The sequence below is a fragment of the Tauraco erythrolophus genome, chromosome 12 (assembly GCF_009769465.1).
Source record: "Tauraco erythrolophus isolate bTauEry1 chromosome 12, bTauEry1.pri, whole genome shotgun sequence".
NCBI lineage: Eukaryota > Metazoa > Chordata > Aves > Musophagiformes > Musophagidae > Tauraco > Tauraco erythrolophus.
In genome coordinates this window covers 13,571,044-13,585,974 of record NC_141476.1, presented here as the reverse complement: position 1 = coordinate 13,585,974, position 14,931 = coordinate 13,571,044, and the positions used below count along the sequence as shown (strand labels likewise).

General features: G+C 63.8%; 1 protein-coding gene across 1 annotated transcript in view; it reads left to right on the top strand.

Moving 5' to 3' along the window:
- Positions 1 to 13,864, top strand: part of COL7A1 (collagen type VII alpha 1 chain) — a 34,244-nt gene extending 20,380 nt beyond the window's left edge. The window contains 40 exon segments of the mRNA XM_086619266.1: positions 101 to 163; positions 245 to 266; positions 269 to 288; positions 651 to 715; positions 889 to 924; positions 1,060 to 1,192; positions 1,553 to 1,615; positions 1,704 to 1,739; positions 1,849 to 1,929; positions 2,029 to 2,097; positions 2,201 to 2,236; positions 2,364 to 2,405; positions 2,533 to 2,577; positions 2,676 to 2,719; positions 3,001 to 3,052; positions 3,191 to 3,316; positions 3,769 to 3,804; positions 4,057 to 4,116; positions 4,272 to 4,316; positions 4,389 to 4,424; positions 4,558 to 4,593; positions 4,679 to 4,735; positions 5,063 to 5,134; positions 5,425 to 5,496; positions 5,596 to 5,631; positions 5,714 to 5,794; positions 5,882 to 5,935; positions 6,154 to 6,207; positions 6,283 to 6,301; positions 6,304 to 6,344; positions 6,433 to 6,495; positions 6,782 to 6,898; positions 7,257 to 7,334; positions 7,415 to 7,468; positions 7,652 to 7,700; positions 8,697 to 8,774; positions 9,087 to 9,209; positions 9,666 to 9,845; positions 9,974 to 9,999; positions 13,406 to 13,864. Coding sequence (XP_086475392.1) covers positions 101 to 163; positions 245 to 266; positions 269 to 288; positions 651 to 715; positions 889 to 924; positions 1,060 to 1,192; positions 1,553 to 1,615; positions 1,704 to 1,739; positions 1,849 to 1,929; positions 2,029 to 2,097; positions 2,201 to 2,236; positions 2,364 to 2,405; positions 2,533 to 2,577; positions 2,676 to 2,719; positions 3,001 to 3,052; positions 3,191 to 3,316; positions 3,769 to 3,804; positions 4,057 to 4,116; positions 4,272 to 4,316; positions 4,389 to 4,424; positions 4,558 to 4,593; positions 4,679 to 4,735; positions 5,063 to 5,134; positions 5,425 to 5,496; positions 5,596 to 5,631; positions 5,714 to 5,794; positions 5,882 to 5,935; positions 6,154 to 6,207; positions 6,283 to 6,301; positions 6,304 to 6,344; positions 6,433 to 6,495; positions 6,782 to 6,898; positions 7,257 to 7,334; positions 7,415 to 7,468; positions 7,652 to 7,700; positions 8,697 to 8,774; positions 9,087 to 9,209; positions 9,666 to 9,845; positions 9,974 to 9,999; positions 13,406 to 13,864 — 2,859 coding nt within the window.
- Positions 13,865 to 14,931: the final 1,067 nt, after the last annotated feature.

Here is a 14,931-nt window from a genome sequence, read left to right as displayed (position 1 = left end):
GCACTGCTGGGGGCACCCCTCTTTGGGTGTGAGCAGGCCCTGGGGAGGGGACAGGAAGGTACCTGCCTGTCCTACAACCCTGCGCCTGTCCCCGCTGCAGGGCGAGGGTGGCCCCCGGGGCGAGCGAGGGGAGCCTGGCGAGAAGGGCAGGGACGGCGCCCCGGTGAGTACTGCACTGTGCCCCCCCCGGCGCTGACCCCGGACCCCCGCCTGGCACTGACCCCATCCCTGTCTCTTGCTCCAGGGTCTCCCGGGTGAGAGGGGGCTGACGGCCCTGAGGGGAAGCCGGTGAGTGGGGACATGGGTGGGTGGACACGGGCTGGGATGAGGGGAGGTCCTGTGGTCCCTCATCAGTCTCCACCGGCACCAGCAGGAGCATTCACATCTCGTCCACTTCCTTCCCCCGCTGTGCAGGGCCCGCAGGGCTTTAGGGGGGGCTGGGAGGCCCCTAAAGTACCCTGGACTGGGTACTGCACACTGGGAATGGGGAGCATCCCTGGGGTGCAGGTGAGGCTGCTTGGGGCGGTGGGCTCCTGCTCCCCCACCGGCTCTGACGTGGTTCTTTGCAGGGTGTGACAGGCTTTCCCGGTGCACTGGGACGCCCGGTAGGTGTCTGTGTCCCCCCCATGTCACTGTGCCCTCCGCCCCAGCTTGCAGCCGGGGGTTCCTGGCTGCAGGCTGTGGGTGAAGCTGTGGGGGCCACCCTGCTGACTGGGTGGGTGCTTGGCCCCAGGCATCTTGCCGGGAGCTGGCCAGGCTTCTCCTCACTTGGCATGGGTGCTCACCAGAGCCGCTGGCACTGTCTGAGTCTCCTCTCCCAGGAGGCATCCCATGTACCCACCAGGGAAAACCCATCCCTGCAGTGACCCCATCTCTTCCTCCCTTCAGGGCAACCAGGGAGACCCAGGACCCCCAGGACCTCCGGTAAGGAGCCACCCCATGCCACCTGCAGGGGACCATCATGCAAGGGAGCAGGAGTGGGGTGGCAGTGCTGGGACCACTGTGCCACCAGCAAACACCACCCTGACGTAATGTCCCCTTGTACTTTTGTCCCCACAGGGCAGTGCTGGCCCACCAGGGACCCAGGGCCCAGCTGGGACCAAGGTACGGTGTCAGCATCAGCATCTGCATTGGCATCAGCATCGCCACGTCCGACCTGGCAGAGGAAAGCGGTGCCTTGCCAGACTTGGATGCTGGAGGAAGGGCCACATTTCGGGACATTTTGGGCTGGAGGGAGGAACGTTTTTGGCTGGGCCCCTCCCAAATCCAGCCAGCCCTGGGGAACAGCCCCATGGCAGGCACAGGGATGTGTCCGCGACTGCGGTGGCCGGCAGGTCAGGGCGGTGGGACTGATGCAGGCACTCTCTTTGCAGGGTGATCCAGGGGAACCTGGCTCCGGCATCCGGGTGAGCACCCACGCCCTCCCCACCGCCTGCCTGACACCCCAAGAGCCAACTGGCCCCTCTGCTGAGCACCTTCCCACGAGGGCAGCTGAGGTCCCACTGTACTAGGGCAGCGGGACATCCCCTCTGACATGGCGTTTGCATTGCAGGGCTTGCCCGGTCCCCAGGGCAGCATGGGGCTGCCCGGCCCCCCCGGCCCCCCTGGCCCAGGGGTAGGTATTCACAGCCTCCCCATCCTGCCCCTTGGCCGTTCCTGGTGCCCTGGCAGCTGCTTGATTTCCATTCATGTCTCCCGTGCAGGGCCCGCCGGGTGTCCCTGGGCTGCCAGGACAAGTGGTGAGTGTGTCGTCGTCCCCCTGCCTGGCTGCCATCGGTGTGGGGTGCTTGGCCATTTGGGGGGTTGAGGGACCCCCATGCCCCAGCTCCCCACTCTTACTGCCCACAGGGGGAGAGTGGGAAGCCAGGTGTGCCAGGCAGGGATGGTGTGCCGGGGAAGGACGGTGAGGCAGGGATGCCCGGGAAGATGGTACATTGCTGTTCACCCCATCCTGTCCCAGCGGGAGCCCCATGGGGCTCAGCCTGAGGCATCCGCAGCCAAGGCTGAGGGCTGTGCTGCTTGTGCCAGGGCGTGCCAGGACCTTCGGGTCCTGCTGGTCCCAAGGGAGAGCCAGGAGATGCCGGAGCCCCAGGGCAGGTGAGTACGGAGCTGCAGGGAGCTTCCCTGGCACTCCTGGGCCAGGATGAGGCGGAGCATCCCAGTGCAGCCCTGCTCACCTGCTCCTCTCCACACATCTCAGGCCATCGCTGGCCCCCCTGGTGCCAAAGGCGAGAAGGTAAGAAGCCATGGGGTGAGGCGGGGGTCCCTGACCACTGGGTGCTGCCAAAGCCCCAGGGCTGGCAGGGGTCCGCAGGGCGCTGACACCCGTATGGGCATCTCTGAGCACCTGCATGTCCCTGCAGGGCGAGCCGGCGCTGCTGGAGGGCGTGCTGCTGGGAGAACCCGTGAGTTGGCCCCATTAACCTCATCCCCCCCATTAACCTCATTCCCTGTCCCGTCTCCTTGCCTTTTTTGGGGTGAGCCAGCCCTGTGGTCTCCCCCCTCCCCTAACACTGCTCTCCCCCCCAGCAGGGCTCCAAGGGTGACCGAGGCTTGACTGGCCCCAAGGGTGAGAAGGTGAGCGCTGCTTCAGGGGCCGCAGGGGCCCTGGGCTGCTCCCCCCATCCCCGTGTATCATCATGTGCCCCTGCTTTTTGCTTGTTTCCCCCTGCCAGGGGGAGCCAGGAGGATTCGGGGAGCCAGGAGATCCTGGGAAGACGTGAGTAGGAGGCACATGGGGGGCCAAGGGGTGGATGCTGGGGCAGCAGATGCTGTCAGGGGGAACCTTTGCCTCTGCCATCCACCACCCAGCCCTTCCTGGTGGCTTGCTGTCTTCGCAGGGAGCCAAGGGGTCCTCTGGAGCCAAGGGGGAGAAGGTAAGTGTCCCCTGGGCTCAGGGGGACTCCCCAGCCCTGGGGGGCTGCCCAAGGTGGCGTGGTGCTCCCAGCACCCCTGTGCCCACCAGCCGGAGCACATACTGCATGCTCTGCCACTGTGCAGGGATCGCCAGGTGTCGGTGTGCGGGGACCACCAGGACAGGACGGGCCTCCAGGCTTGAAGGTAACCCCTGTCCCCATGTCACCCTGGCTCTCGACACATCCCGAGTGCTGCGCCAGCATGGCCAGCTGAGGGAGAAGCATGCTCCTGGGGACTGTTTCCCTGGGCCTCATCTTTTTCCTCCCTGCTCCAGGGTGACATCGGATTGCCAGGACCACCAGGGCCTCCAGGCTTAGCGGGCATTGCTGGGACACCAGGACAGCCCGGCCTGAGAGGGGACAATGGGCAGCCTGGCCCTCCAGGTGCCCCGGGAGAGAGGGTAAAAGCTATGGCCAGTGCTTACCTTTGCCGGTCTGGGTGACCCTGGACCCTTGGGCAGTACCAGTGGGGTCCCTGCAAGCCCCACTGACTCCTGGGTGTGATCTCTGCCTGCTCACTGGTATTTCCCTGCCAGGGTTTGATTGGCTTTCCCGGGAGAGATGGCACCTCTGGACCACCAGGACCCGCGGGGCCACCGGGGCCGGCCGTGAGTATGGGGCTCCGGTGCCGCAGCATCCCTGGAGGGTGCAGGCTCTGCCCTGGTCCCCCAGTGGCGTGGGCAGGGTGATGGGGACCCACCCTGCACCTTCCTGGCCCTTATCTCTGGGGCTGGGGGTTGGTGGGGGTAGTGGCACGGGGTGGGAAGCCACTGTGGGAGCCCCAGGGATGCTCTGTGGGGTGCCTGGTATCACCTTTCTCCTGCAGCTCACTCACCCCTCTCCTTACTTTTAGGGCATACAAGGGGCCTCTGGCCTGAAGGGTGACAAGGTAGGACTGGGGCAGCCTTGTAGCATGAGGGGTCTGGGGCTGCTCCTCATCGGAGTGTCCCTGCTGCAGCCACCCACTGTGGGACACTGAGCCCACTCTGGATGGTGGCACATGGGAGCCTGCTCTGTGCTGGGCACCCGGGGAGGTGGTGGAGACTGTGGGCTGTCCCCTGGCATGGAGGGGGACATGGTATGGCTGGGAGGAGCGGTGGGCAGCAAGGACAGGGATGAACTCTTGCCTTTCCCGTGGCAGGGCGCTCCAGGGGCTGGGCTGCCAGGAGCCAGAGGTGAGCGCGGAGACCCAGGGCCACGGGTAAGTACTGCCACAGCCCCCCATGTCCCCACCGCTGGGGACGGGATATCCCACGGCACCAGCCCTGAGGGGACGGTGAGCCTGTCTCCGGGGTGGGGTGATGCTGGGGGTACCCCCATCTGAGACCCCCTTCTCACATCTCTTTCTTCTCGCAGGGTGAAGACGGGCGTCCTGGGCCAGAAGGGGATCGCGGGCCGGCGGTAAATAGCCCCCTCCCAAGCTGCACCCCCATCCAGGTCCCTCCCTGACCACCCCTCTCCTCTCTCCCACAGGGCTTGCCTGGGAACCGGGGGGAGCGTGGGGACAAGGTAAGTGACTCTGGGGGCTGGAGAGCTGGAGGGCGTGAATGATGCACCCCCAGGAATTGGGGTCCTGAGGGAGGTGCTACCCGCTCCCCGCCATGCATGCTTACAGTGTCTCACCATCTCCCATTCCTCGCAGGGAGACGCTGGGGCCCCAGGGCCCAAAGGAGACAAGGTGAGTCCCTGGGGCAGGGGGCAGCAGCATGGCAGCAGTGCTGTCCCTCACTGCTCACCCCCTTCTCTCTCCTTGGGGTGTGCAGGGCGATACAGTGGTGGTGGAGGGGCCCGTTGGAGCGCGGGGCAGCAAGGGGGAGCCGGTAAGAGCTGTCTCCGTCCTCCCTGTCCCCATCCTCCCTGTCCCCTTCTGTGTCATCCCGATGGGCAGAGGCCCTCCTGTGCATCCCCCTCCCTAGGGCACTGTCTGCCCTGCTCGTGGCACAGGACAGCTCCTAGCCCTGCGGGTATGATCCTCACACCTGGCTGGGGGCACTTGTGCTGCCGAGGGACCCTCCCTCACAGAGCATAGTGTCCCCTCTCCTTCAGCCACCTTATGGTGTCCCTGCCCCAGGGCGTCTGTCCTCCCCACCCTCCTGTCTGAGCATCTCCCCATCCCCTGACCCCTCCCTGTGTTTCCCCTTTTGCAGGGTGAGCGTGGCCTGAAGGGCATGGAAGGGGACAAGGGGGACAAGGGGGAGCAAGGCATGCCCGGAGAGAAGGTATGGCGCTGGGGGGGCTTGTGTGGGGCTAGGGATGGCTGGCTTGGGGACTATGGAGGGTTATTGACAGGCAATGGACAGAGTGACTAGAGTGTAATGGCATTCCTGTGCCCGTGTGCTGGTGCCTCTGGGCACCCTGGCATGGTGTTTGGCACCCCGGCATGGTGCTTGGCACCCCAGCAAAGGGAGCTGCTGGAACTGGCCTCAAAGGTCACCATGGCTGTGCTGGGGCTGTGCCGTGGTCAGAGCTCTCCCTCCTGCCCTGTGTCCATCTGGGTTTCTGCTTGCAGGGGGCGAGGGGTGAGCAAGGCGAGAAGGGTTCCACGGGCTTTCCTGGGGCACGTGGCCCCGGCGGGCAGAAGGTAAGAAGCTGGGCACCCCCCACTATTGGGGGTACTGGGGGGGGTGCTAGGGGCACCGTCCCCTTTACCTGCCCTGACCGATGCCTTTGCTTTCCCCAGGGAGAGGTCGGAGCATTGGGAGAGCCCGGCGAGCCGGTGAGGAGCCGCGTCTTGGTGCCGCTGCCACCCCACCGTGGGGCAGGAGCGGATCCCCGTGACGCTGTGTGCTCTCCTTCAGGGCCAACCTGGCCGCAATGGGATCCCTGGAGCCCGAGGAGAGAAGGGGGACACGGGACCCCTGGGCATGCGTGGCCCCAAGGTGGGTTGGCCCCTCTGCCCGCTGGCGCTCTCCCAGCTGGGACCTGCAACGGCTCGGTGTGGCTGAATTCCCTTCTCATCCTCGCAGGGTGACCGAGGCATGAAAGGCGCCTGCGGCCTCGATGGGAACAAGGGTGAGAAGGTGAGTGGGTGCCTGTGGGGTGCCGCAGGAGACTGGATGTTGCCTGGAGGTTGCGGCCCTTTGAATCGCCTCTGCCAGCCGGGGGAAGCAGGGAGATGGCTGAGACCAGAGCTTGGCCCCACGGCAGGGGCACAGGGACCCCTGCTCTGCCCACGGCTCTGGGGTGAGCGTCGAGGGGCACAGGACTAACCGCCCTGCCTCTCTCCTGCCTGCTGTAGGGAGAGCCGGGGATCCCGGGGCGCTCCGGGCTGCCAGGGAGGAAAGGCGAGCCGGTAAACACCATGCTGACACTGGGGTGGGATGGGAACACGTGACTGGTAGCTGATGGACATCTGCTTTGTTCCCAGGGAGAGTTGGGTCTGTCAGGACCACCGGCATCCCTGGGAAGGAGGGGCTCATGGGACCCAAGGTAGGTCAGGGCAGAACTGGGAAAAGCTGTGCTGGCACTCTAGTCCCTCTCTGCCTGTCGCCCACCGCCTGCCTCTTCCTCTTCGCAGGGTGATCGGGGATTCGACGGGCAGCAGGGAGCCAAAGGAGACCAGGGGGAGAAAGGAGACCGGGTGAGCGGGCTGGAGAGGGATAGTATGTGTTGCACCGCATTGCTTTTACCAGGATCCACCTTCATCAGAAGCACATCAGAGCCTGATGCTCCCAGAAGAGCCGTTCGGCGCTGCTCTGAATTGTGTCACTAAACTATAAGCGAACAACAAGTCCGCACTCTCTACAAGAAGGCAGCAGTGCCAGTGCTTTGGGGATGCCCAGCTGCGGGGTCAGAGGATGCCCATGGCTCCTGCTGTGGGGCCGGGGGCTCTGACGCCCCCAGCCTCACCTTCTGCTCTCCCGCAGGGCGCCCCGGGCATCATTGGTGGCCCCGGTCCCCGGGGTAGTGATGGTGCTCCTGGTCCTCCCGGGCCCCCAGGCAGCATTGGCCCACGAGGTCCCGAGGGCATGCAGGGCCAGAAGGTGAGTCCTCACCACGGGTGGCTGGTTCCCCTCCAGGTGCCATGAGGAGGGAAGGGCTCTATTCCCAGAGTGGGTGATGGGTTGGTGACATCAGGAGTTGTGTCCCAGCTCTGTCCCTGCCCTGCCAGCTCACTGGCTTTGGGGTCCTCACTTGTGTCCCCCTGCCCAGGGGATGGGAACCTTGGAGGTTGGGACCCTGCTTGTTCTGGAGCTGGGCTGGACCCATCCCCGTCCCCATCCCCACCTGCACAGGTGCCCCCAGGGTGTGGGGATGGGGAAAGCAGCACATCCATGGTGCTGGGGAGAGCAGAGAGGCTCCAGAGCCACCAGCCACATCCTGAGCATGTGTCCTTTGCAGGGGGAGAGAGGTCCCCCTGGACAGTCAGTGCCGGGGGCCCGCGGCGTGCCCGGCATCCCAGGCGAGAGAGGAGAGCAGGTGGGTGAGTGGGTACCTAGCCCTGCCCAGGTGAGCCCCAGCCAGGACCAGCCCCCCACCTCCCTTCTGCTTGTCCCTAGGGCAGTCCCGGCAGCCAGGGGCTCCGCGGGGAGAAGGGGGAGCCGGGCATGATGGTAAGCAGCCAGCACAGGCTCACGGTGCTCAGGTCACCGGGGTGGAAAGGGGTGCTGGATCTGTCCCGCTGCCACTGATGGAGGGGCTTCCCTCACCTTCGGGCTCTGCTGGGGCCTGGGGAAAGGGAGTTTCCTCCTCTCTAATTGCAACGTGGGTCCTTTACCCCTCGATGTGCCTGGCAGGAGGAGGAGATCCGCGCCTTTGTCAGGCAGGAGATGAGCCAGCACTGTGGTGAGCATCCCCCACTGCTGCTGCGGGGCTGGGGGTCTGGACCCTGCTGCCCCTGACCCCCCACCCCATCTCTCCTGCAGCCTGTGGTGGTCACTTCCCGCGGCGCCTGGATTCACGTGAACACTCAGGTTGTGACTCTCCCTTCCTATCCCCCTTCCTATCCCCACGCGTGTCGCACCAAAGAGGTCCCAGTACCCAGGTGTGCTGCCTGTTTCGGGGACATTGGAGGCAGCTGGGACCTTCTGGGACCCCCTTGGTCAGGGCCAACATCAGCATGGGACCGTGTGCAGGAAGGAGGGATGCTACATGGCAGAAGCGATGGCGCAGCAGGGATCCTTGGGGGCAGCCAGCTTGGGACGGTGCCAGTGGGGTCTGGGCACTGCCAGGGTCTGCCCGATTGAGAAGAGACTATGGGGACTGCGCCCCAGTCATGCTTGGGTGCCAGAGCCAAGGCAGGCAGGCTTGCAGGGGCCAGGACTGCTGGAGGGGAGGGTGGACTGGAGGAGTGGGCTGGAGGGATGGGGGCAAGGGGGGTGCTGGGATGAGGTGGACACTTTCTCTCCAAGGAGGCTGGGGGGCTCAGGCCAGGAGCAGCATCCACTTTGCCCAGGGAGGAGGAAGAAGCATCCGCCAAGAGAGGGAGCACGGCCAAACAGGTGATGGAGAGCCCAGAGCACCTACAAGATCTGGCCCCATGGGCACATGTGCCTCCCCATCCCCATCCCCATCCCCATCCTGCTGGGCTCCCAGCGGGTGCTGTCTCACTGGGCAGCAGCTCCTCCTGCCTCTCCCTCCTCCGGGAGCCCCCAGCAGCCTGGTCTGTGGTGCAGAGAGGAGGGGGTGTCCCCAGGTCCCCCATCTCTGGCCATGTGCTGCAGCGTGCCAGGGCAGTTTCCCCAGGTGGGTGGGGGGTTTCCCTGCAGGAGGAGGGGGGGAGCACCCTGTGTCCCCCTCACTTCTTCCCTGATGCCTGCACCATGTCCTTCCCCCTCACAGGGCTCTTCCCCACCTCGCCGTTCCCCGAGGCTCATGCGGTCCCTGTGCTCAAGTTGTCACACGCTGAAGAAGAGGAGGGTGAGAGTCATCCCGGTGATTTAGTCCCCATCCCCATTTTCCCCTGCTCCGTGTGGGTGGCTGGTCGTGTCCCTGTCCTCCACTCACAGGCACTGAGGAATAATCTATTAGCAGCCATGCTGCCGTTCCAGGGGGCTTTAATTAAAGAGTGGAAGAGGAGACGGCAGTGTGGAGTGTGTGTGTGTGTGTGTGTGTGCAGGCATGCACAGGTGTGTGCAAGCGTGTGCACAGCCACGGCCATGGCTGGCGGGAGCAGGATGGAGGGAATGGAGCGGGAGGTGAGGGCTACTGACGCGCGGTGCTGTCTCCTAGGGCAGGACAGGCGGGTCACACTCAACACTGATGACCTTGAGTACGACAGCATATATGGGGAGGAGGGGGAGGACTACGATGAGGTCCCAGAGATGGACAGCTCGGAGCAGCCCGCGATGGGTGGTGAGATTCCCTGTACCCACCTAGCACCGAGGATGGAGCCACTGGAGACGGCCATGGGCCTGCCCGGGCTTTGCTGGGGTGATGTCACCCCATCCCACCTCGCAGCAGGATGGATCCCTTGCCCTCTGGCTAGGGGGATTTGGGATTTGCAACCCTCTCACTGGCACCCAGGCGAGGTGCGCGTTCCCCATCACAGCACCGTGCCGTGCAGATGCTGTGCGGACCTCATACTCTGTCCCCCTCACTGAAGCCATCACTGGCAGTGCCAGGTGATTTGCTGGGCTGGTGGGACCTGCTGTCCCTGACAGGTTTCCTGGTCATGAGCCACAGGAGGGGATCCCAAAGCCCCCAGGAGAGCAGGGAAGCCCCGGCACCAGCAGCAGCAGCCATCTACCTCCTCCGCTGGTGTGCTGTCGGCTCCCACCTGCCCTCACCGTTGCTGTTTGCCTCCCACAGCCGAGCCCTGCAGCCTGCCGCTGGACGAGGGGGACTGCCAGCGCTACACGCTGCGGTGGTACTACAACCAAAGAGTCGCCGAATGCCGGCCCTTCGTCTACAGTGGCTGCCGGGGCAACCTCAACCGCTTTGACAGCAAGGAAGAGTGCGAGCTGCACTGCGGGCAGCGCCCGGCAGCAGGTAGGCATGGCATGGCGGGGCCACCAGCACCGGCAGCTCTGGCAGCATCCCCACCCACTGCCATGGCTCGGCTGATGCGGAGCTGGGGACGCAATGCTGGTCTGACACCGCCTCGCTTCTCTCCGCAGATGCCCGTGATGTTGCCGGTGGCAAGGTGGGAGGGCAGCCGAAGGTGTAGGTGCGGGCAGTGTCTCGGCAGGCAGGGCTGCCCGGCAGTGGGGCCCAGCTGCCACCCTGGCCGGGGCTGGGCTGCTCACAGTGGCAGGGGCCGCGTCCCCACCAGCCGCCGGCAGGAACCTGGTGCTATTTCTAATGTGTCTTTTTGCTGCTCACGGGTTTTTCCTTTCATATCAGTTTTATTACCCGTTAAGGTGAAATTTATAGCAAATGGAAATCCACTACCCGCCTCCACAGCTCTTAACCCTCTTTCCCACCCAGAGGTTTCCTGGGCTGTTCCCAGTTTGATTTTTAACTTATTTGCTGCCGACAGATGGCTTTGGCCCCATGTCCCCTCTCCAGCAGCCTGGGAGCGGGGCTGGGGCTTGGCATGATCAGACTCCCTTTCCCCTCATCTAACACCCTTGTCCCCTTCCCTGTCCCCCCTGGGTCCCCAACACCCGCAAGCCCTCCCTGCTCTCTGCCGGGGGAGGCTGCCCGCATCCCTGGGCCCGGCGGTGCCTCACCGCACAGCATCCCTTACCCCCCTTCTTGCAGCTGGCTCCATCTGAATAAATTTCACCTTAACCACAACTGAGGTCCAGTTCCCCTTTTGCGGCTGCGATGGTTTGGCAAAGACCTGCGGGGCAGCCGGAGGTTTTCTCCATGTGCTAACCTCTGGGTCGCACGCCCGCCAGCAGCACATCTGTCTTTAATCTGGGGGGCTCACCTGCACCCCCCGGCCCATTGGGGAAACCCCAAGGATGGTGCTGTGTTAGAGGAGGTTCCCACTTGCCTACGCTCACTCTCAAAGGCTTCATGGAAGCGATGTCAGCTCACGGGGGGTCTGCAGCCCTTGCCTCACCCCAGCCCCAGGGCCGAGTGGGAATGTGCCCCCCGCCACTTTGGGACCCAGGGGGCTGCGGGCTGCCAGGAGTCTTTGCAGCACCCATACGTACCGCTGCTCTCTGTGTATATCTGTATACAGCGAATGTATATGTGTACCAATGCAGGGGGGATACCGTGATATTAAAGCTGTGCTCACGGGGAGGTGCCACGTTTCTTGGTGTGCCACCGGAGATGCCCACAGGGTCTGGGGCCAGCTCTTGAGCCAAGCTGGGAAGCCCTTCCTAGCTGCTCACTGCCGGCAGCCCTGGCTAGGGGTCCTCACCACCCCAGGGACCTTGGCACCCCATCCCTGTGCCCGGCGCGTGCCCAGCTGACGCAAACCAGGCCATGACCCCCTGGCTGAGCTGTGACGTGTTGGCACACGGGACTGTGGTGCTGCATGATGTGCTGGGTGAATCAGCGCCGCTGGCTAATTTTGGTTGCTGGGAGTGAGTTCCTGGCCATACCCGCGAGGAGGAACAGAGCCAGCATTATTTCCTCTCCCTGCCACCGCTGGGGAGGCTGGCACGGGATGGGTCATCCTGTGGCCACGGGGGTGGGCAAGACCCCCAGCGGTCTGAGCCCTAGACCCAGGTGCCCTGGCTCCTCGCCCTGGCCAGCCCTCCGGGCTGAGCACCCACCAACTAATCTCATCCAGATGCCTGCCCGGCCTGAGAGCCTCTGCGTGTTCCCACAGCTGCTAAGGGGGGAACTTTGGGGCAAAACCCTTCTATGTGAGGTGCACCCCACAGTGCCTACAGGCTGCTACCACCACGGGCAGCTGGCAGAGGGGCTGGGCCAGGCTGGATTGGTGCAGGTGGGCTGCAAACTAGTGGTGTCTTGGTTGGAATGCATGAAGGTGGGCTGCAAACGAGTGGCATCCCAGTTGGACTGGGTATAGGTGGGCTACAAACCAGTGGTGTCCTGGTTGGACTGGTGCAGCTGTCTGCAAACCGATGGCCCAGGCAGCGCCCTGGGGTGGCACAGCGTGGAGGTGACACATCTCCAGCACTGTCCTCCAGCTGGCTGGGGCCAGGGAGTCCATCAGGACAGCAGCGCCAAACCAGCACCAGGAGATGTCCGGGAGCCTTGTGGCCAGGGGTCTGGCACTCGCCACCAGTGCCGTGGTCACTGGCCAGCAGCAATATGCATGTGTGTTTTCTCCCTTCCTTAAGTGAGTAACCAAGGCTGACAGGAGCAGGGAGGCTCAATTAGATGGAGAAAAACCATCCCGCAAGTTAGACGTGAAATGATTATGCCTGAGCCATCCCGAGTTCCTGGAATCCCCTCCGAACATAGCTGACGGAGCTGAGGGGACAAACACCCACCCACAGCGCGGGATGATTTCATCCACTATTAGGCAAAATGTATTAATAACATCGTGTGTCCCCCACCACGTGTCATCGTCACCCCCTCCACGGGTTGGAGGTGGAGCTGGGGAGAGGATAAGAGCCAGGGCTTGGCAGGGAGCGGGGCAAACCCCCAGTTCCTGGTCCCTGCGCCCCAGGAGCAGCACCTGAACATCAAGAGGACAAGGACACGCTGGAAATGGTGAGGCTGCGCCCTTCGATGGTGCTTTCCGGGGGAGTTTTAGCTAGGAAATGGGTTGCAAGGGGTTGGATACTTTTCATTTCCCACTTCCCAGAAAGTTAAACCACCTCTGTCTGCCCGCTCCAGTACTTTCTGGAGGGTTTCACGCCAGAGATGGGTTGCAGGAGGTTGGACACATTTTGCTGTCCTCCTTCCAGCTGGGCAAAACCCTGCTGGGTGATGGATTTGGGGGAGAAGTGGCCATACAGCAGGATTTGTGTAGCAGTGCCCCCACACCAGCTCTGACTCCCTCACCCCACAGCACAGCACCCAGATCCCCATCCCACGGCATAGCACCCTGCATCCCTCAGGGCCCTCCTTAGGACCAGGGTGGGGACCAGGACAGAGGAAGATGCTGAGGCTCAGCACAACTCAGTGCACATGGCCGGACTCATGCCCTTGTCACCCCAATGCCACCAACCTGCTGTATATTTTAAGTCCAGTGGCTTGTGTCCCTCCTGGCAAGGTGGCTTTTGCCCCAGAGTCTGGCATCCTTAGGGAAGGCGTGGGAGGAGGAAAGCCCCACAGCTGGCCGGGCCCTGAAACCCTGGGCACGTCACACTTCCCCGGCCAAAGGGCAGGTCTGGGCTCGGGAGCAGCCACGGTCCCCACGCAGCCACCCCCCTGGCTGGGAATGTCTCTTGCCCTGAGTGGCAAAGGGCTGGAGAGTGTGAAATGGAGGGGACAGCTAGCATCTGGTCAGGGGCTGCAGGAAAGGACACAGACACGCAGCTGATTTGCTTCCCACATCCCCTTCAGCCTCCCCAAAAAGGTTAAAATCAGGGTGCAAAACTGAAGGGTCCCCAAAAGGGAGGTGAGCCCCTCCTTGTCAGGCATGGGCAGCTGGCACGGGGAGCGGGGGGCTCTGCGTGTGGCACCCCGGTGGGGACATGTGATGCTCATTGCTGGCCGTGTGCTCCCCGCAGGCACTTCTGGCCACACTGCGCTGCAGGACACTGCTCACCTTCCTGGTGGTCCTTGGGGTGCCAGTGAGAGCCTGGAAGGGGCTGAGCCACCAACAGCTCCCACCGGCCCCCCAAGCCGGGGCTGGAGGCAGGCTGATGAAGCGGGAAACTACCGTTGCTAACGAGATGCTTCTGGGTCCCCTCAAAATGAGGAGAGATGACGGCTCTGGGGAAGGGTCTCAGCCGGACAAAGTCAGCCTGTTGCTGCTGGAGGGGTCAGCAAGAAAAGCTTCGCCCTGCCTGATGAGCCCAGCCACCAGGAGACCTGCTCCCGGGAAAAAGGCCAGAAAGGTGTCCCTGTCACTTGATGTCCCCACCCAAGTACTGAAAATCCTGCTCGACCTGGCCAGGGAGAAGGAGCTGCAGGCCAAGGCGGCCGCCAACGCCGAGCTGATGGCCCGCCTGGGGCGCAGGAAATAAATAAAGCTCCCGGGCTGGGACAGCTCTCTGCCAGGGCTGGAGAGGGCAGCAGGGCTGCCAGCGGGCACAGGCGGAGGGGAGCGCGGGCTGGCATCAGTGTGCCTGGGGAACACGGCACCTCATCCCCCTGGTCCTGGTGCCCACAGCACAAGCAGCAGCCATGGGAAGATTTGGTTTGATGACCGTCACCTCAGCACCACCGCAGAAGATACAGCCAGGTTTGCCTTCACCGAGGCCAGCCCCGGAGCACAGCCTGGTCCCAGTCCTGGGTGCCAGCGGGGATTTCTGTGTCCTGCTTGACTCCCCGCTTGCCCACCCCTGGGATGCCTCCAAAGGGGACGCATCCAGCCAGGCAGGTTCTCCCGTGTGCCGCCTCTCTCCAGGTGGCTGCGATGCACAACAATCTTTCCCAAAGCTCAGCCGAGCCTGGAAGCTGCCAGTGGCGAGCGTGCACAATAAAAGGTGGCATTGAACATGCTTTGTTGTGGTTTATACCAGTCCGGCACCCCTTGCCACCCCCGTTTTGTGTCCCCTCTCCCCGGAGATGCAGTAGGGGCATGTGCCGGGCTAAGGACCAAAGGTAATTGGACCGCATATGAGAGTGTCACCCCTTGCACCGGCAGCAGGGCCAGGATCTGGCCCAGGGTGCCCGCAGGAGCTCTGGGCCAACAGGGACGTCGCATTGCGTCGCCAGAGCTGCCGTCTTCGGTAAGGCTGGGAGATAAGAGTGGTGCAGAGCAGAGCGCAGCCGCCCCGTGCAAAGTACAGGGCGGCGCGAGAGAGGCAGAGGCCGGGAGACGCCTGCCAGGGGGGCCGCTGGAGCTGGTGGGGAACACAGCCATGCTCTTTGAGGAGTACCTGGCGCAGGGTGAGTGTGGCCCTTCGCCCTGGAGCAGGCGCTGGCCTTGGGAGGGGAACAGAAGCAGCCGGGGTGACCCTGCACCCCGTGGGAGGGACGTATTTCTGTAGCTGGCAAAGGGATGTGCCAGCAGATAGGTGGGTTGGGATGAGGTGGTGAGGTGGGTAACGGGTCCTTTGCCTTCCCTGCCTGCCCCAGAGCTCAGGCA